This window comes from Antechinus flavipes, chromosome 1 (genome assembly GCF_016432865.1).
Source record: "Antechinus flavipes isolate AdamAnt ecotype Samford, QLD, Australia chromosome 1, AdamAnt_v2, whole genome shotgun sequence".
NCBI classification, from domain to species: Eukaryota; Metazoa; Chordata; class Mammalia; order Dasyuromorphia; family Dasyuridae; genus Antechinus; species Antechinus flavipes.
The window spans coordinates 670,591,745-670,612,853 of record NC_067398.1 but is presented as its reverse complement, the minus strand read 5'-3'; the positions used below and the strand labels follow the sequence as shown (position 1 = coordinate 670,612,853).

Here is a 21,109-nt window from a genome sequence, read left to right as displayed (position 1 = left end):
AGACTTCTTGCAAAAGCTAACTGGACAAGATTCAAAAAGGAGCAAAGCACAACTTATCATTTTAATTGGTATCTTCTGTTTTTATGTCATGTAAATTTCCTTCTTTATTCTTGAGGTTGGGAAAAATTGAAAGCAAAAGGAAAAAAAAGATTGAAGGCAAAAGGAAAAGGAAGGGCAGAGGATGAGATGGGAAGGGCAAAGGATGGGATGGGTAGTGTCATGGAAACAAAGAATATGAGCTTGGACAGACTGGGAAATACTGGAGGACAGAAGGGTCTGATGTGGTATGATTCTCTGGGACATGAAGAGTTGGATATGATCAAATGACTGAACAACAAAATTCTTCCTTAGCTATGCCATACAAAAGTGAATTTTTAAAGGAAAAAAAATTAGTGCAAAAGAGAAAACAAATCAGCTAACATCAAAACAATTAAAAAAAAAAAAAGATGTGATTTTCCACATCCATGAGGGGAAGTATCTTCTCATAGTTTCTTGGACTATATTTGTTTCTTTGGGATTTTGCAACATTGTTCAAAGCACAACCTTTTTATAATCGTGGGAAACCAGTATCTAAGAGTGGAAAAAGCCTTGCAGGAGGACAGGAAATAAGTAAATGGACAGAACCATTTGCAAAATTAATAGACATTTTCAAAGGGGAATTGTAGAGGTCTTACAAACTCTTTTGGAGCCTGCAAAGTATTCTGACAAAGGTAAAAACTGTAATGCCGGAGAAACTGAGCAAGACAGAGATTAGAGAGTATTTAATCATTTATTTAAAAGGGAGAGATATACTGGGACCAATGGATCTGTGGTTTGGTCCCAGGGCTGAATGAGACTTATCTTCTCCAAGAATCCAGCAAACCATGAGTTCTCAGTGACCTCTATACACGTGGCTCAGACCCAGGATAGACTGAGGCAGGGGCAGAGTCAAGGTGCTGCGAGCTGGAACACAGGACTGTGACAATCCAGTTCTGACAGGGTATGGGAGGAGGCATCTTGTTAAGATGGTATCTGACATAGCTTGGAATGGAGAGAGGCATTCTGATATTCTAAAACAAAAGCTTTTATCCTTATCAAATATTCTGATAAAAGAGGGAGGGAAAGTTTTGCAGGACTGACCTTTGAGCTGACAATTATAAACTGAAGCAGAACAATTAGAGAAACTGAGTCAGGACTGGATCAGGATAATTAGGGAAACTGAGTCAGGACAAGAAAAGAGAACTGACATAACAAAACTTGAACAGAAAATGGCTTAATAAAACTTAAGACGTCCAAGCAGCATAAAACTTTCCTTGGTAGGTTTAGAGATGAGGCGTTTCCCACAGTCCTTTGGGCTGCCATGCCCAGGTTCCCCAGAGCCCTTTGTGTTAGAAGCACCACAAAAATATCAGGTCTGGAATCTGGACTCCCGACTCCTCACTCCCCAGGCCATCATTCAGAGCTCTGGGTTTTTTTCTCAGGTTGGAGGGTCCTTATCCCCTTGGGCACTGAATGCCAAGCTGGTGGCGAGGTGATTTCAGGAGCTCCCCAAGGATTATTTCAAAAGCTGGCCTTCTCTTACTCTGACCACGGTTAAAAAAGAGGATGATACGATGTCCCCATTTTTATATCTATGTGTTTTCCTCAAAACAACTTGGTAAGGCAGGCAGTAACAAGGGACAAGGTTTGGGTTAGTGGGCTAGGTATCCCACAGAGGTGCTTCATTGATATATTTATAACTTAGGCCTAGAATTGAGATCGGGTTGACTTCATTCCAAAATTGCATGACTTATTTCTCAGGAAAACTTATTTCATCATTGATAAGCTTCAAATGGTACAGATCATGAAATGTACCATGATCTTGAAAGAATCGATTACACGTGATGTCAGTGGAAAGGTGTGTGTGGGGTGGGCTGTGTGTACATCTGCGGGCTGCAGTATCTGACTGATAAGGGATGTGTGGGAGATGCAGCAAAAATTACTTCAAGGGTATTCCTGACCAGAGTCAAGTGGGCCAGCCCGAGAGTCGTCACTGCTACGCCCAACTATTAAAAGAACTAGAGGAAAGGGATTTATGGAAGAAATAGACAACAGCCAGGTAGGATAAGTGGGGAGATTTAGGGCCAGGTGAGCAGAGGGCCCCATATCCATGGGATCATGGATCCAACTTGAAACATTCAGAGAAAGGACCCAGACTGATCTCCATTATTTCCACAAAGCCTTCTCAGCCCTAGGCCCTGGGGAAAAACTGGATCTCAGCACATATAATCTAGTACTAAATGGAACTTGCAATTGTTTTTGCAATTGCAAAAATCATTCCTGAGAGATTTTCTCTTCTTAAAAAAATGGTCTTCCTTCTGTACAAAAGGAGTTATGCTGGGACAAGTCTGCATAAAGAACCCCCTCCCAGGGTAGCTAGAACGCACAGTAGATAGAGCACTGGCCCAGAAATCAGGAGGATGCAAGTTCAAATCAAGTCTCAGACACTTAACACTTCCTCGATGTGTGACCCTGGGCAAGTCACTTAACCCCAATTGCCTCAGCAAAAAAAAATTTAAAGAGCCCCCTCCCTTTCTGCTTTAAAACAACTTGTGCTTCCAAATATTCTGCAAACACTTCCATCAAGAGTTAAAAAAAAAAAAATCTAACAACTAAGGACCCAGCACAAGCTCTGGAAGTCTTGGTCTATGGTAAGAAGGCTGGAGAACAAAAAGAATCACCAGTAATGGGGAGAGAAGGAGCCAAGACAGCCACGCTGCAAGAAACCCTACAGATCTTCTGGTCCACTCTCATTTTACAGGAATCTGAGGACTAGAATAAGGAAGTCACTCCAAAGACTGTTTTTCCAATTCCCAGGCCAGGTAATGATGAAACAGTCAACTCTCCATCATTATCACCAAGAAGCATTTATTGAATGAGTATCTACTATATCAAAGTCACAGAGGATTCTCCACTTTACAAAGGGACTCGCCAATATTCCTTGAAAATGAGCCATCTTAATATATATTAGGAAGATCTGATTGACAAAAATGTCATCCACACATCCTTTAGTAAGGTGCACCTTGACCAGCAGTGGTCCTCCTCTGTCTGGCAGGATGAGGGCCTGGGTTTTCCCCCGGAGGACCCGTGCTTAGGGTAGTGAATGGCGATGACCTCCACCAGTGAGGATGCCTTGGGTATCCCCCTCCCTCAGTCAGTCTCCCAGGTTGCACTGGTACCCTGCCTGCCCAGAAATGGATCAGCTATTGATCCAGTCCCAAGAAATTGACCTCCTGGTCTTGCCTTTAGTCCTATCCAGCCTAAGACCCACTGTGTGCTTTTGGTACACAAACATGGGACAAAGAGCTCTAAGGTCAACACTAACTTGACAAGATGGGAAAACTGAGGCCCTGTGGAACTGAGCACAAGCCCTGACTGCCAATCCAGGGTCCTGTCCATTCCCCACACCAGGCTGCCCTGGGTATCTCTGTCACTACCAAGCACAGACAAAGCGTCTATTATCTGGGTATTTTATTGACATTCACATGGCAGGAGGTCACAAACAGGGGCCCGTCCCTGCTGCCTGCCCGAGGGGCCGTCATCACCGCCGGTACCACACCTTGAGCCTCTTCTCCCGTTTGATCTTCTTCTGGAGCTGCAGGATCCCATAGAGCAGCGCTTCAGCCGTGGGCGGGCAGCCTGAAGGGACACACAACACAGGGAGTCACCGTGTCCCCAGGGGAGGGGGGACGAAGGTCAGACACTGGACTCTGGCGAGCCCCGAGCACCTCACTAACGGCATCCTAACATCCTGGGGCTCGTTTTGATATTGGAGCTCTTCGAGCTTACAGCTGCCCTGAAACCTTGGGACGCCCCATTTCTCAGTGACTACCTGTACTCAGATTGCATGTGACAATGGCAGAATAACCACGAGATAGCCAAGGATGAGGGAATCAAGGGAAGGGGCATTGGCCCTTAGGGCTGAGGGATCAGAAAGGCTGCATGGAGAAGAGGTGCTTCAGGGAAGCAAGGGTAAGAAGGGATGTTTCAGGGATGTGTTTCAGGGATGGGAAATGAAAGCTACATGTGCGTGTTTCTAGTCCTGCCTTGGCCACAACCTGCTTCTGAAACTGTCTCCTTCCTCACCTACAAAGTGAAAGGATTTCATCAGACAATCTCCAAGTTTCCTCCTTGTTTCTACATTCCCTCCTCTCCCCAAGAACAGCTACATGGTGCAATGGACTGACCTAAATGCAAATCCAGCCACACACTTAGTGGTTGTGGCTCTGGGCAAGTCACTGAAACTCCTGGTCTCAGTTTCAGCCACTATAAAAGGGCAATAACAGTACAGCAGCTTCCGGGGGTTGTTGCAAGGTTCACACAAGGTAATACCTGCTTTCTCCCTCCCCACCTTCGACAGACTCCCTCTCTTCCAAACCTCCACCAGTTCCAATACTTGTTGCCAGTCGCCTCCAGTGCACTTAGCCATCAAATGCCTTATGGCTAACCATGAATGGGATTAATTCAGATAAAAGCAGGCTGCTGCTTTCTGAAGCTTACAGTGGTTACCGATCAGAGAGGTCACACCACAAAATCCAAGATGACTGAGGAAAGGGGGAGAAACAGCACAAGGAGTTTAGAGACTATAGGATTTAAGCTGAGCCCTCCTTTTAAAGAGGAGGAGGAGGAGGAGGCCAAGGCCTGGGGAGGCTCTGACTTGCCTGAGATCACATACATTGGTAGTGGAGCCAGAATCTGAATTCAGATCCTCTGACTTGAAATTTGCTCTTTACAGAAAACCCTGATGGCTCCCCCATAAGGGAGGGATTCCTGTTCAATACAAGCTGGACCATTTACCCTCAGAGTCTTTTCTGAGGCTGTTTCTGGGATTTGAGTATGAATGCTCAGCTCCAACTGAGGCCAGGAGATCAGGAATTTCTAGTGTCAAACTAGGACCTTGAATGAGTCGGGCAGAAGGGGTCCAGGGCATGAGACACTCAAATGGGGCTTTGCACTGCGTTCGGTGGCTGTGAGTTTTGTCCTGATACTACTTGTCCTAGAGGCGGCCTATCAGGCCTTATGTCTACAGCACCAAGTGGCCCCCCATGTTCTCATCCTCCCAACAGGAGGGTTAACAGGGAGGACTATTCTGTCTCCTAGACCAGGGCGTGGGCCAGTCTTCTGACGCCAGTCTGGCCCGACAGGGCTCTTTCCGCCCACCAAGGCTACAAACAGGCTGGCTTACACCTAATGGCTACCTCAGCTTCTACAGCAGTGGCGGAAGGAACCAACCAGCTGTCCCTGAGAAAGAGGATGGAAGCCGGGATGCCTTTTTCTGAGAGAAAATCCACAGGCTGTTGCCCCGGACAGGGAAAATGCCAAAGCTGAAATGGACTCACTTGTGGGGCTAGAATAAGACCACCTCCCAGGGGAGGTCTGGCAGTGGAGGCTAGAAGGGACTGTCCTGGGTTTGGATGTTCCTGATGGGATTTCTACTTGGGTGTGGACTGGCCAAGAAGCCAATGAGGGCCTCCTCTTGAGAATCTATGGCTCAGTGAGCTTGAACATTTTCTAAATTACAGACCATCGTCAACTGCACTGGCCTAAAAATTTTCTGGGCCCTGGGACTTCTGTCCTGGCGTGGAAGGGCCGTCTGAGTCACGGCTGCTTTCTTCCCATTGCTTGTCTCCTTCCACGAGGGCAGTGCTCCCTTCCCGCTGCTCCAAGGCCCCCTCCTCTCCCCCGGCTGCTTTTGCTCTGCTCTAGCCTGTACCTCAGATGACCACGTGATCAAAACCATGTGAAGAGTGAGAGGAAGTAGCCTCTCTGAGGCCTTTTGGTCTCTGCTCTGGGGAAAGGCCCATGATTCCCAGACATCAATTTGGGGAGCTACGACAGCCTCTCATGCTTCTTTTCTGAACTTCCACTGGACTGCAGATCTGTGATTTTTTCTCTTCCATGACCAGGTATTGGTCACCCAATGGAAGAGCTAGAAAGGAACTCAGAATCTTTCAGTCCAGTCGTCTCATTTTAGACTGGAAAACTGGGGCACAGAGAAGCAGAGGCGTGAACTGAGAAGGTCACAGGGCTTAAAGCCGCCAGGGTCTTCAGAGACCGCCCCCTGTCTGGACAGCACTTTACAGATGCAGAAGGGATGGACACAGCTAGTAAACAGCCAAGGCAGGACTAGAACCCCGGCCCCAACTACAACTTTCCCACTCTCTCACCTTGGGGGCTCTGACCTTAGATGGGAGGTTTGCTCTGCCATGTACAAACAAGCTATAAGAGGCTTTAAGGTGTTAAAGGCATCCCATCTGTGAGAAATGCCCCCAGCCTGCTTATTCACTGTATACTCCCATGGTTATACCTCACTTTTACTCTGAATGACCTTGGAGGAGTCACTTTCCTTCCACTGAGGTGTGAAGGAAAAGCTGGGATTGGCAGCGAGTCCCTTCTGGTGCCACGTGTGACATACGGAGCAGCAGAGATGGGCTCAGGCACACGGCGGCTAAGGAGGGGCTCCTCTACCTGGGACATAGATATCCACGGGCACAATGCGGTCACAGCCTCTCACTACGGAATAGGAGTAATGGTAATATCCTCCGCCATTAGCACAACTGGTAAGGAAAAAAGAGAGAATACCAGAATTATCTCATATTTCCTAAGCACTTCAGGTGTACAAAGTAACGATAATGAGGTAGTAGTTCAAATTCTGTCTCAGACATCTATTAGCTAGTCTGGGCAAGTCATTTACTTGCCTCCCTCAGGCCCCCCATCTATAGATCTCCCCACTTTATAAAGTGGGGGAGATGATAACACATATCTCCTGGGATTGTTTTGTGAAGGCCAGGTGAAATAACCTATCAAGTGCTTTGTAAACTTTAATATACCACATAAATGCAGTTTTTATTATTAATAATAATAATAAGGATTATCATCATTATTCTCTATCCTCCATTTTTACAGGGGAAATAACTGAAGGGCAGTGATGATGTGACAAGTACGGTCACATGATGAATAGCAGAACATGATTCCCACAGGCCATCCTGACCTCAAGCCCAGGACTCTTCCCAGTTTCCAAGCTAGCTGCCCTTCAGGCCCTTTGGAGTCTGTTTGCAGACCACACAGAGCATGCCCAAGAAACTAAATGTACCCAGGAGGCAATTTCACTCCTGGGCACAGAGGCCTTCCTGGGTAACTAGAGGAAAACTGCTCAAGCTCAAAGAAACCCTAATTCACTGGGTATTTGCTCAGTGCCTACTACAGGGTGGCTAGCTCTGGGCTACATAATGGGGGCACAAATGCACAAACTGGACCAGGAGAGGGCTCAAGGAGTTTATAGTCTTAACAGAACTGACTTTCCTTGATCCTCTTGAAGGATCCAGATGGTCCTGGGGTTTCCTAGTAACAGATGTCGAGAACTCACCTGCTACCCTCTGGCCCCATTAGACCTTTCTCATCATTTTTCCCAGTCCTGGACACGAATCCCTTGCCAAACTGATCTCAACATCACTTAATCTGTTGTGATCATTTTCTCTTGCCAACCCTCATGCGTTTTCTTAAATCTTATTGCTTCCTGTGTACATCAGCTATTTCTGGTGGGACTGCTGTGGAAAATATGCTTTGCAAACCAGCATATCCCCACAGATGTGAAATCAGTTGTAAAAATCACCGCCAGGAAGCGATTTAGGGCAGCAAAATGTCTCATATTAGCTGCAGTGCATGGAAAGAAACTTTAGTCCAGACTTCTTTTTCCATTAAAGGAAGGGCCTTTTCAGGAAGTTCTCCACAATGATAATCGACATGCAAAGAGTCTCAGATAGTGTATAAAATGAAATAAAAATCTTCTTAGGGAAGGACACACTTCTGAGGGTCTTGAGTTAGAAAATGTGCCAATCAAAGCATTCACCTGAGTGGCTATCACAAAATTCACATTGAAGGGAAAGCTCACCAACAGAACAGATACCTGCTAAAACCTTTCAGCTATGGAGTGAGGGAGGATGAAGTTGTAGGAGTTCCAGGTATGGGATCAGAAACCTGGCTTCAAATCCCAATTCTAACAATTGGCTGAATGCATGACATTGAGCAAAATCACTTCCCTCTGGGTCTCAGTTCTCCCTCTATAAAATGAGATGGTGATTTTGGTGGTCTCTAAGGTTCCTTCTTTAACATCCTCTGATTCTGTAATTGCTGAAGGAAGTCAGGTCTTCCTATGGGCTTGAGCAGAGAAGCCTTTTTAAAGGAACTCTGTATTGAGGTTAGACCAGGAGAATTTTGTGGGTGCAGTCAAGTCTTTGGAGAACACCCAAGGCAGGCAGGTGAAGTCAAAATAGAGGAGACCTACAAGATTGTAGCACTTGATTAAGCCCTTATGAACTCTAGCTCCCCATCAAAGAGATTCAGTACTTTCATACATTCAGAATAGAAAGACTGGGGGAAGATAACCTCATAGGCTTCATTTTAAACTCTTTAATCTCTTTTTCCTGCTCCCTCCTTCCCTGGTGCCCTCTTGTTGTCTTGGTAACTATCTTTTCTGCTCAAGAAGAATTAATCGTTTCCTTCTGACCTTGGATAACAAGAGACAACGAGTCCAAGGGTCAGTGTGTACTAGTCTTACCCAAATTCCAAAAAAAACTCAAGAGTTCAATATCTAGGAGGGAACTGAAGTTGCCAGGGACACCCTGTCCCAGGGTAAGAATATTAAGAATAACAGAATCACTGTTGCAGTTGTTCTAGAGAAATTCAAACCCCACGAGGAGCCACTGGGAGAAAATGTGAAGGGACCTCCCTTCCTAGGTTTCTAGGTTTCATGGTACCTCTCATCAGATGTGATCACTTTACTGCTGATTTTTCTTAACTACTTTTCTTTATTACAAGGGAGAATTTAGGTGGGATGGAGGACTCTCAGAAGGATCTCCTTCCCCAAGAAGATTCGTATTTTATTTTAAACAATGTCTGAGACTTTTCCTATGTTTATTATCATTATGAAGAACTTCCTGACAAGACCCTTCCTTTAATGGAAAAAGAAGTTAAGTCGAGACTAAAGCTTCCCTCCATGCACTGCAGCTGAGGTGAGGCATTCTGCTGCTCTGGATCACTTCTTGGCAGTGATTCTTGCAAGTGGTCTCACATCTACGAGGGCTTATGATGGTGTGCAAGGCATTTTCCTCACAACAGTACCACCATGAGAATAATTTTTTTCTTCTACTCCAAATCAAAAAAATGAGAACCCAAGAGGTTTAAATTACTTTTTTTTTTTTTTTTGCTGAAGCAATTGGGGTTAAGTGATTTGCTCAGGGTCCCACAGCTAGGAAGTGTAAAGTGTCTGAGGGCACATTTGAACTCAGGTCCTCCTGACTTCAGGGCTGGTGTGCGATAGGACCCCTAAATAACTCATTATTAACACAACATTACGAGTCCAAGACAGGGATTGGAGGTAGGACACTCTAATGCCCAGCCCTATCCTTCCCATACCACTTAGTGCCCTTTCTGTCTCACCACGAAGCTTCTCTTCTTACTTCCCTAGGATCTCTCTTTAGTTCCCCATGCCATTTCTCACGCTATGTCCTCCCACCTGCAGACCCCTAATTGATCTTTCTTGGGGCCATCTTTTTGGCGAAATTTGCAGGTCTGAAGCTAAGGATGCCCTGGCGTCAGGCACTGGCTCCCACGACCACTACAGCCTGAGCCACATTAGTCACATTTTGACATCATTCTCCAGGTGTTTCTTGGACTTGCCACGTCAGGGATTTTGGATCCTCCCACTGCTAATGGCACACAGTGCTTTGTTCCATTCCCGGTTCAGACTCGGGTCACAAAACGATGCCCCAAAAAGGAATCGGCCCTTCACTCACCTTCCCATGGAGACTACATAGCGAGGCTCTGGCATCTGGTCATACACCTGGAACACAAAGCCAGCCATTTTATTGTCCTCTTCCGGCAGGGTCACTAAAGCCTCCTACATCCCCTATCTCCGAGACACAGACCTATCACCCAACCTCATCACTCCATGCTGGAGCCCACTCATACCATAGGCTCTTCTGCCTGAATTTGAAAGCCAATGACTCGGAATACTAGAGCTTTCCAATGCAACCTTCTCCTGTGTCCCATTTTCTCCTGACATAGACCACAGAAAGTAGGAAACACCCTTAATCATCACTCCCCCTCCCCTCCCCAGCTCTTTGCTGCCTTTGGTAAAATTGACTTGCTTCTTGCTGAGCAAAAACATGCTCTGTCCCAATGAGGCCGGGCCTGGGTTCTCTCCGAGGGGGACCGCTGTTTCTGGCTTACCTTTCGGAGAGCCGGGGCCATTTTGTTGGTGAGGGTGCCAGCTACAATCATCACATCTGACTGCCGGGGGCTGGCCCGGAACACCACCCCAAACCGGTCCATGTCATAGCGGGGAGCCGCCATGTGCATCATCTCCACAGCACAGCACGCCAAGCCGAAGGTCATAGGCCACAAGGAACTCTAGAGAGAGAGAAAGCTCGCTGAGGGGGAGGGACCATCTTACACAATGCTCATGCTGATGAGCTGGGGAATGACGGGTGGGCAGAAGGGGGTGTTTTGTTTCATGTGTAAATTAAAGACATTCTGGGTCTAGGATCACTTATGGGTAGGATTATGGGAATGCAGATTCTGTCTCAGTATAAAAAAGAAATTCCTAAGAATTAAGAACTCTCTGAAAGGAGACGGTGGCACAGCAGATAGAACACCAGCCCTGAAATCAGGAGGGCCTGAATTCAAATCTAGCCTCAGATTCCCGCTAGCTTTGTGATCCTAGAGAAGCTACTTCATCTTGTGTACCTCAGTTTCCTCATCTGTAAAATGACCTGGAGAAAGAAATGGCAAACCACTCCAGTATTTTTGTTAAGAAAAGGGTCACGTGTGGCTATTTTCAACAGCGAGGTGATTCAGGCCAGTTCCAATGTCTTGTGGCAGAGAGAATCATCTGTACCCAGAGAGAGGGCTGTGGGTCACAAGATAGTATTTTCACTTTTTTTATTGTGATTTGTTTAAATTTTTTTTCTTTCTCTCTTTTTATTTTTTGATCTGATTTTTCTTGTTGCAGCAAGATAATTATAAAAATATCTATGCATATATTGGATTTAACATATATCTTTACCATATTTAACATATATTAGATTACATGCCATCTAAGAAGAGGGGGTGGGAAGAAGGAGGGAATGGTTTTTCAAAGATGAATGCTAAAAAATTATTCTTGCACGTTTTGAAAATGAAAAACTTCAAAAAACTTCAAAAAACAAAACAGGGTCATGATTATATTAAAAAAAAAAGGCTCTCTGCAGAGGATTCCTGCATTAGCTAGAAAGTTAGGCTGGACTTTGGAGTTCCCCTCCTATTCCAGGCTGATATAACTCTAGAACATATAAAGACATGAAGAAAGCAGACATCCCTTTTTCAAAGAATTTTTATCTAGAGAGATACTCATATTCTCTGCAAACTAAAATTTTCATCAATAAAACTGTGTGGGAATATTTTGATTAACTGGATTCTTAAGTTTAACTCAGGGTAAAAAAAAAAAAAAACCCACTAATATTTATTTTGTAACAAAGATCCACCTAACATATTATACTTCTTTCAATAAGTAAAGGATCACAGGGCTAGAAGGGACATCAGAGACCTAACATCTTTATTTATCAAATGACAAAACAAAGGCCTCAAAAAGTGACTGGGCTGAGGTGGCACAGCCAGGAAGCAGCAAAGCCAGGATAGGAAGTCAGACCCACTGATTCCAAGTTCCCACCTTTCCAATGAATTCCAAAATCTGCTAAGTACAATTGAACCTCCTTTTGCTGACTATGTCTCCTGAAAATTGTCAGGTCATTGTTCTGAACACTTAAAAAAATTATTCTTCCATTGATCTTTTTTTTTTTTGTTTAAACATTACTATAGTTTTCCCTCCAGAATCCTTCTCTCGGAGAGCCATCCAGTAATAATAAATGTTATTTCTGAAGATTTAAAAAAAAAAAAAAAAGGAGGAAAAAACCCAACATTATTGATCAATACTTTGAAGAATTCTGAAAATAAGTGCAGTTTACTACCCTCCTGGACTTTTACCTTAGCAAAGGGATAGTGTGAGAGTGTTCTCTCATCTCTTTTCAACCATGCTTGGAACATTATTTTCCTTTGAAAGGACTATCAAATCACTGAATCACAGACTCAGAGCTACAAGACCTCAGAAAGAATCTCCTCCAACTTCCACATTTTCTGGATGAAGAACCTGAGACTTCAAGAGGGAAAGTTCCTCAAGTTCACAAAACAAGCTAGGGAAAGATCTGGGATCAGAAGCCAGGTCTCTGAGCTCCCAAGTCAGGACTTCTTATATTAGACCATACAGGTCTAACTGTGTGGAAGGAATTCAGTATAGCCATCTTTCAGGGAATAGTTTTTTAATAATTCTGATTTAGTTTTTCCCCCCACAAAAGACAAGCCCAGAAAAATTTTCTCTTCCCGACATTGTCTAGTTGCTTAACTTCCATTTAAATTGGAGTTTATTACAACTGGAGATCACCAACTGTAAAGGTGAAAGAACAAGACAACTTTTATAAAGAAATCATAAAAAAAGTACCCAGTGATTTAAAGCACAACGAAGTGGCATGAGGTTCAACCTTGATTCCCCAAGCAAAAATATAAAGTGAAGTTCATGTTTGGCCTGCCTCTTCTGCAGGAGGGAGGAATATAGAGTAAGAGAAACAGAAACCCAGGATGGCTTGGGAAGGATTTCAATGGCAAATTCAAGATCCTAACTCAAGAAAGTGAATTTGATCGCCAGAGGTTTGGATAAAGACCATGAAACTTGTGGAATGAGGTAGGAGGAGGAAGAAGTGAGTTTAAGTCTTGCTTCTGAGTCATCAATATCACTTAATCCCCCTTATTTTATCTTTAGTTTCCTTGTTTGTATGGTGAAATAATAAGAGCCTCTACCTTCTCAGGTTAGGAGAATCAACAGAGTTAACAAATAGAGAGTTTTCCCAAGTTTTGAAATGCTAGCATTATCATTAGCAGTAAGGTGTACAAGGAAATTTAGGAACCAGCAAAGATGCATGTGATGAAAATATGTGGGTGACAGTAAATTGAGACAGAAACAGAAACTTTGTTGAAACATTCTATGGAGCGGAGACATAGATGAGGAATCTAGGAGATGGAATCACAGGCAGGCCCCAGAGGATCATCCAGGCAATGTACCAACCTCTGCTGAAGCTCACTTTCCTTGCTGGAAGCAGAGCACCTTACAGACTTCATGACTTGCCTGAATCCTTCAAAAGCAGGAAACCCAAAGCAGAGAATGTCTATCCTGGATCTGGCTTTCTCTGACAAGGCAGAGAATATGGCCTAGGTTAAGGAGAATAGACTTCAAAGGACTCAGAGAAATGATAAAGGAGGATTGCCTAGATTAAATACTATAGGCAAAGTCAGCCAAGGAAGGATGAGGTCTGAAAAATGGTATCTGGGAAACATAAAGAAAAAATTCTGATAAGATGGAAAAGGATAGTTGTCTAAAGAGATCAATATGAAGGCCCAAGGAACTCTATTAATCAACTTGGATTTTGGAAAATCACATACAGAAAAAAGAAACAAAGGCAGGAAACAGAAGTTGAATAATAAATCATGGCACAGTCCTGAAAGAAATAATAAGAATGATGTTTGGAGATGAGCTGACACTGACAAGAAAAGCTAAGAACAAAAAGAATTTTATTTTTAAAACTATATTGGGGGAACTAAGAAAGGAGGGGACGACTGCTTAAATGGATCAAATCAATCAATCAACAAGCATTTACTAAGCGCTGCTAGGATATAAATCCACAGAATGAAACATTCTACTCACAAGGACCTTATACTCATATGGAGAGGGGGAGAAAAGTATACAAACAGTAACTAAGGTCAAGCAGACAAAGGTAACTATGATTAAATCTCCAGGAGCCTAGGAGGGAGGAAGAGCGAGCCCTGGCAGTTGGGAGTCTCAGGAAGGGCAGAAGATGAAGTTGGAGTTTCCTCAATGGGAAAAACTTTTTTTTTTTTTTTAACCACCTAGGACTTTGCTTCTATTTCCTCTGCAACCAAAATGATCGCCAGGGGAACAGATGCCCAAAAAGCTGGGAAAGAGTGAAAAAGGACCTAGCTTTCTGTGGTGAGTCCCAGCCACCTGGCTGGAAATCAAAGGTAAATCACTGCTGAACATGACAGGCAGTGGGGAAGGAGTGCCTTGGAAATACAGGCTCTAGAGCCAGAATATGAGGGCTCAATCTTCTCCCTGAAGTTGATCAAGTTCCAGATGAACATGGGAAATCACTTATCATCATGCAGTAAGTTTCTAGAGTGGCAAAAAGAGAGGGTCGAATCAGACAGACTCTCAAGGTCCCTTCCAGGTCAACATCTGTGATAGTGCAAAAGAAAGTCTCGGCCCAGAGAAAAGTAACATCCTGATTTTCCAAAAAGGGAAGAGAGTAGATACTGCAAACCATATTGACTACAATTCCTTGTAAAAAATCTAAAATGTTCTAGTAAAGGGAAGGTTAGTGAACATTTAGAAAAGGAAACTGATAGAATCAACATGGCTTCAACAAAAACAGATTAACAACATTTTCTTTCTTTCTAACAGTGTTACTAGTTTGATATATCAAAGGAATCCCATAGCTAGTATTTAACAAAATTTTGTCATGCTCTGCTCATGGACAAAATGGACAGATGTAGGTAGATTATATTAGATTTAAAGGGTCTGAATGGTAAGATTCTCCCAAAGATAAATGGTTTGATGGCAAGAGGTCTCCTATGGACTGTCCTAGTGAACTATGTTTGGCCCGGTAAATTTCCTCAATGAATTGGATAAATATAGCGATGGCTTGCATTTCACACTTGCCATCATGGAAAAAGCAGGGACTCTAAGTTGAATAAGGGCATATTTTCCATTTGACATATATAATAATAGCTTGCACAGAGCTTTACATATATAATCTCATTTGCAAAATAATCCTGTGAAGTGGATGCTGTTATTGTACCTGTGTGTTATTATTATTATACCCATTTTACAGACAAAGAACTGAAGCTAAGAGAAGTTATAAATAAATGGTCAACATCTGAGGCAGAATTGGAACTCATGTCTTCCTGACATAAGTCTTTCCCCCAATCCACTGCACTACCTACCTGCCTCACTTAAGCAAGGAGAAGGCAGCTCCTTTTAGCAGTCTGGTCTAGGTAGAGATTCCCTGTTTCCATGTGCCTTGCCTGCTGTGGAGATTCAAGCTTTTAGGGAAGAAAGATTGGTCTGGTGGTGACTTACCCGCCGGGCCCAGTTGATCAGGTCATCTAGTTTGGTGATCACATACTCCCCCTTGCTGCTTGGAAGTGAGGAGGATTTAGAGACTACTGCCCTACTCTTCTTTCCTTCTGGAACAGGGCTGAGAAAGCAGGGCACAAAACACAAAGGGAAATGTACAACACCAAAAGGAAGAATCCTAAATCAAGACACTGCAGAAAAGGGAAACACTGGAAGCTGGTACATGAAGCTAACAAGAACCAGACTATTAAGTAGGGGATCAGTAGGGGATTATCTGAAAGAAGATCAAGGTTTTTATTCTTGGCCTACTAAGCCCCCAACTCAGTTCAACCTTGCTCTACTCAGAGTGGTTCAACCCAGATGAAGCATCCAAACATGGGACCTCTGACAGAAAACCATGGGCCGCTAACTTGTAAATGAATAATAATGGTCACAAAGAGGACTAGGAGAGATGTATAATTCAATGTAAATCTATTTCATCTCTTTCTCATACCCAATCTCCAATGAATCTTCCCTTCCCTTTCTCAACAGTTATGGGGTACCACAACAGAAAAGAGAACCTGTGATGCTCATGGAAAGCTCTTGAAAAAGAAAAAAAAAAAAAAGACTTCGCAGACCTTTCCTAAGAAGCTACCTTTTACCTGCTTGCATCTGTCACCGAACTCTGATGGATCAGTTGAACCTGGAGGGCTGTGCTGGGTCTGTTCAAAGGAACAGTCAAGAATCAGGAGAGAATTCAACATCATATTCCAACAAAGAACACAGGAATGATTGAGTTCATTATCTTCTCAGCTGCATCTAGTCCATGTTATGTAGATGGTCTCACTGAATTTTCAATTGTCACAGGGTATCATGAGATTACAGATTTAAAATTAGGGAGGGTCTCTCTCTGATCTAGTCTACCCCCCCTTATTGTGTGGATGAGGCAACTGAGGTGCAAAGAGGAAATGAGGGGCCTGAATTCACATCTTCCTAAAATTCGGCTCTGATAATTTTCACTGACCTCAAAAACCTTCAATGACTTCCTATTGCCTAGAAAACAAACTTTGAGCTTTATACTAATGGTTTATCTGACTTGTTTCCTATTTCCCCCCACAGCTGTCATTAGTTACAGCTAAAAAGTACTTCTTGCCTACCCCCTCAACATGCCCTGAGCACTTTTGCCTCCAATCCCTCCCAGTGTCAGGATAACTGCCACTAATATTCTATGTAATACTGAGCAAGTAAGCCATTTCCCTAAGGACCTGAAGTGTCCTCATCTGTAAAAATGAAGAGCTTGAACTATAAGACTGCCAAACTCTCTTTGACTTCTAAAATGCGGATTCTTTCTCTGCCCTCATAATGATATTGTGTCGTTCTGGTTGGTAAGATATCAGAAACCACAGTACTCACCGAAAACTAAATAATCCATAACGGGCCAGACGAGGAACTGCAGGCAGAAACCACAAGAAAAAAGAGCCTCAATAACATGCCAATTTAATTACTGCAAGTGGGGCAAAAACTAATTACAATATTATAATGATCATGCCCAAATTGTTAAAAGATCTAGAGAGAAAGGCCTTTAGCATATTGGGTAGATGATCTATGGAAGATTTATGGGAAGACAAGGACAAGGCTAGAATTGCAAAAGGACTTCAAGTCTCAGCTCAAGTGTTACCTCCTAGGGGAAGCCTTTCCTGATTTCCTAATAACGTGACTCTCTTCTCTATTTATCTTGTAGCTCCGAGTTATATATACTGTCTTCCCCCTTAGAATACAAGCTACAGGAAGGAAGAGGTTGTCTGTCCACTTTTGTACCTAGAACATCACTTAATATAAAACCATACAAAAAGGCTATTGACGTATAACCAAGGTTAAACTTGGGTTCTCCAAGCAAGTTTGCAAAAGTAACTTCACATTCGGGCTCGCTTTTTTTCAGGAGTGAAAAGAAATGAGTTATGAGTGGCTGAACAGGATTTCAATGGCAGAAATATATGGGCAGCGAGAAAAGCAAAGTGGGTCCTAATGTGAGAGAGGTTTGCATGAGGGCACTGGTCTTACTGCGGAGACAGAGGGGGTGGGCCAGGTGTCAGGAAGAACGGGGGCAAATTACCTGGCTTATTTCAGCCCGAATTATAAGGCTCTTTAAAGTTTGAAAAAATCTTAACAAGTATTATTTAATCCTCAGATCCACAAGTAAGTGCTATTATTTGCTATTTTAACAAGGGGGAAATTGAGTCAGAGAGGGGTGAAGTGACTTCCCTAAATCTGAACTCAGGTCGCCGGGCCCCTAAGAACGTTTGTAGAGACAGTCCTTTCAAGTTTACGTGTTCTTTATTTGCTGGTTATCCCTGTCGAACCCGGGGCCCTTCTGGAGTCACGCATTCTCTTTAAGGCCGATTAGAAAGCCGGCGAGTTCGGTCACGGCCGCCGGAGCAAAGAGCCGGCGCTTTCGGCCACGAGGAAGGACACCGGCGCAGGTAAATAGAGGCTCAGAGGTCAGGGGCCAGAGTCACCATCGATAAGGGGTCAGAGGCTTGCGCACCGGAGCTCCAAGCTTCAACCGTTATTCTCAGTAATAATTCAATTCTACATTTGCGAAGCCACAGACTGGGCACCGCTGCGGGAAAGACCCTCCTTTCCCAAGGTCGGCCGACATCCGCGGGCAGAGAAAGCTGAGGCGCGCGCATGCGCGCACCCTCCCCGGGAGCCCTGAAGGCTGAGCGGCCTACCTTCTAGGCTGGAGGTGGGGGAGGGGGCTAGCTAGTTACCCGCCCGGTCTCAGCGAATGCTCTCAAGCGGGGGGTCCTCGCCGCTTCTCCCGTCCCCCCCAAGCCCCAGCCCCGGGTTCTCGCTCCGCTCACCCGCCAGTGCCACCGCCATCTTGTACACAGCCTTCAGACGACCTCCCCGAGTCCTCCGCTCTAATCGTTCCGGGTTGGAGAGGATGTGCGGCGGAAGTGTGTCTGGTTGTAGGTTCCGTGAGTGTGGAAAGGAGGCGAAGGGGGAGGGGATGGATAGTGCACTTCTCAAAGAGGCCCGGCGCCTCGAAGTGGCCACCGGAGCCGTTAGACTCCGAGTTCCGCAGCCTCCAGCCCCTCTCCAGCCTACACCCCTGGTCTCCAAGACTGCCCCAGAGGGTGTTCCCGGGCGCTCCGATGATGCGGGCCGATCTACACTCTGAGAATGGGGCAAATTGTTATACCTCTTAGCCTCCCTCTCGTATCCTGGACCGGGCCCTTCCTCCCTCCATAAGCCTTTAAATCCTCGACCTGCTCCAAAAGAACAGAGCCGAGGTCCTTGGTTCGCAGTCCTAGGTCTTCTGGGAAATGTTAAGAAAAAAGTAGCAGCGTCCCTGGGTGGGCTCGAACCACCAACCTTTCGGTTAACAGCCGAACGCGCTAACCGATTGCGCCACAGAGACGGAACTGGAAAAGAAGGTTCCGCAGGACATAGTCATGGCTCAAAACTGTGCCTGCTCTGGCAGCCCAGGGCAGTGCTTAGAGAAACCTCCGAGGGAGGGCACCTTAGAACAAAGGATGTGAGAGTTGGGGGACCCGTAGAATGGGGGAATGGCAGAAGTGGCCCTTAGAACATAAGATGTTAGAGCTGGAAAGGTTCTTAGAACATGGGATGTCAGAGCTGAGAAGGCCCTTAGAATATTGAATGTCAGAGCTGGGAGGGTGCTTAGAACTCAGGATGTCAAAGCTGTGAGAGCTCTTAGTACACAGAATTTCAGAGCTGGGAGGACCCTTAGATCTCAGGATGTCAGAGCTGAGGGGGAGTCCTTAGCATATAAAATATCAGAGTTGGGAGGGCCCTTAGAACCCAGGATGTCAGAGCTGGGAGGGCCCTTAGAACTCAGGATGTCAGAACCTGGAGGGCCCTTAGAACTCAGGATGTCAGAGCTGGGAGGGCCCTTAGAATCTAGGATGTCAGAGCTGGGAGAGCCCTTAGAACTCAGGATGTCAGAGCTGGGAGGGCCCTTAGAACCCAGGAGGTCAGGGCTGGGAGGGCCCTTAGAACCCAGAAGGTCAGAGCTGGGAGGGCCCTTAGAACCCAGGAGGTCAGAGCTGGGAGGGCCCTTAGAACACAGAATATCAGGGCTGGGAGGGCCCTTAGAACACAGAATATCAGAACTGGGAGGGCCCTGAGAATCCAGAATGTCAGAACTGGGGGAGAGTCCCTAACATATAAAGTATCAGAGCTGGGAAGGCCCTTAGAACCCAAGGTGTCAGCTAAAATATCAAAATTCAAGGACTCTAAGAACATGACATTTAAGAAGGACCTTTGGAACATGAGATGTCAGAGCTGTAAGGGTATTTAGAACATTGAATGTCAGAGATGGGAAGGGGATATCTCAAGTGGGAAGGACCTGAACCTTTAAATTATCTCCTCCAATTATCTGTTTTTACCCCGAGTTTCTAGGATTTTCAATTTAATGGAAAAGAGTGCTTAAAAAACCTGCCAATAAACTCACCAGAAAGATTAAAGAGGGGAGTAGCCCGGAAGTGTCGGCTTTCACTGAATGAGGACAGTGAGACGGGCTTTTTACGCAGCCGAAATAGCTCAGTTGGGAGAGCGTTAGACTGAAGATCTAAAGGTCCCTGGTTCGATCCCGGGTTTCGGCAGATGTTTTGGTGTTTCTGTTTACTGCTTGCCAGGCTTAAAGTGACCTTTTACAGGTAAATGAAGCCGCCTCAGCCCGTACCTCGGGGGTGAGAATGCCCGCCTTTCTTCTTCCCCGCTGGGGTCTCAATGGGGAAACTTCAGCTCCTTCGTTCCTTCCTCCCCGTAACTCCCTCATTCTCCTTCCGAGGGCTCCGCAGTCTACCCAGGCTTGTTGCAAGCCAGCTAGACTCACGTTGAAATGGGACCTCAGAGAAACAAACGTGTTTCCAGGAAGGGCACCGGTCCAACAAATCCCATAACCGTTCATTAAGCGAATGGAAAGACCAACGAAGGGCAGCATGTGCCTTTAAGCGACCATTGGAAGGTCCAAGACCCTGCCTTGGCTGTCTGAGCGCTGTCGGCAGCACTTTGCCCTCTCAAAGCAAAGAGAAGCGTCTGCCTCACGGGGCTGCTCCGAGGAATGGCCTTCCTTGCCAGTGCGGGATAGAAATGAAACCTTCCCTCGTTCCCTGTAGTTCTGCACTCCCGCGGCTGTGGAGGTACAGCTGAGCACGTGATCTCCCGAGTTTCTCGGGGCCAGTGTGACTTCGGACCCAAAGGGCCTGGGCTCCGCAGAGCCGCCGCTGTGGGCTCCCTCGTGCCCTTTCGCGGCAAGTCTAGCTTTTCCCAAGCCCGCTGCGGCCCCGCGAACCTTCGGGACCTGGCCGCCATCCACCCAATCTGTGCGCCCGTGGTCCCTGGTGGCCCGGCGCAGTCCCGTGGCTTTGTCCGAAATGCCCAGCTCCTAATGCCTTCCTTCAAGACGCACCTCTGTCGGCCCTGCTACTGGAAGCCAGTGCCTCAGCTGACCAGTGACTACTTCGGCCGGCTCGTTCCCTGTACATCTCCCTATAAAATGCAACCTCCTCGATGCACCGGACAGCGTTATTTGTGTTTTAGCGGAGGGCTTCCCTAAAATGCCTCTTCAGTGGGCAAGGCCCAGGACTGAGAACCGGTGGATTTGGGCTTAAATCCCACTACAGCCTATGTAACTTTAGCCAAGTTACTCACTTCTATCTAGACTTGAGAACCTGAGATGCTTGCCAGCTTACTAAATTATTTTCCTAGGAATTACTTATAAAACAGTAAACACTCAGGTCCAATTAAAATTAAACATTCCCATTCAATTCCGCATGTACTGGCTTCTTATCTATAAAATTGGGAATACTACTTGCAATAGCAATATAGGCCTGAGGTATCATT

At 45.4% G+C, this 21,109-nt stretch overlaps 1 protein-coding gene and 2 non-coding genes across 3 annotated transcripts; 1 reads left to right on the top strand and 2 right to left on the bottom strand.

Annotated features, from left to right (window-relative positions):
- Window positions 1–2,866: 2,866 nt before the first annotated feature.
- On the bottom strand, window positions 2,867–18,318 carry NDUFS7 (NADH:ubiquinone oxidoreductase core subunit S7). Its single transcript, XM_051972186.1, has 8 exons — window positions 18,100–18,318; window positions 16,649–16,685; window positions 15,898–15,957; window positions 15,260–15,377; window positions 10,249–10,428; window positions 9,813–9,859; window positions 6,487–6,575; window positions 2,867–3,657 (listed from the first exon to the last, which is right to left on the bottom strand). Exons 1-8 carry the CDS (start codon window positions 18,116–18,118, stop codon window positions 3,560–3,562), a joined length of 648 nt encoding a protein of 215 aa, XP_051828146.1. The 5' UTR covers window positions 18,119–18,318; the 3' UTR covers window positions 2,867–3,559.
- A 267-nt stretch (window positions 18,319–18,585) lies between these two features.
- Window positions 18,586–18,659, bottom strand: TRNAN-GUU (transfer RNA asparagine (anticodon GUU)). Its single transcript has one exon. It is a non-coding gene; the product is annotated as a tRNA-Asn (tRNA).
- A 1,134-nt stretch (window positions 18,660–19,793) lies between these two features.
- Window positions 19,794–19,866, top strand: TRNAF-GAA (transfer RNA phenylalanine (anticodon GAA)). Its single transcript has one exon. It is a non-coding gene; the product is annotated as a tRNA-Phe (tRNA).
- The last annotated feature ends 1,243 nt before the right edge of the window (window positions 19,867–21,109 follow it).

What these genes read in the sequence shown, in the direction of transcription:
- NDUFS7 (XM_051972186.1), bottom strand. An exon ending in TATGGATTATTTAGTTTTCG is followed by an intron (nt 15,958 to 16,648) that starts GTGAGTACTGTG and finishes TCCTTTGAACAG; the next exon opens with ACCCAGCACAGCCCTCCAGG. An exon ending in TCGGTGACAGATGCAAGCAG is followed by an intron (nt 15,378 to 15,897) that starts GTAAAAGGTAGC and finishes CTGCTTTCTCAG; the next exon opens with CCCTGTTCCAGAAGGAAAGA.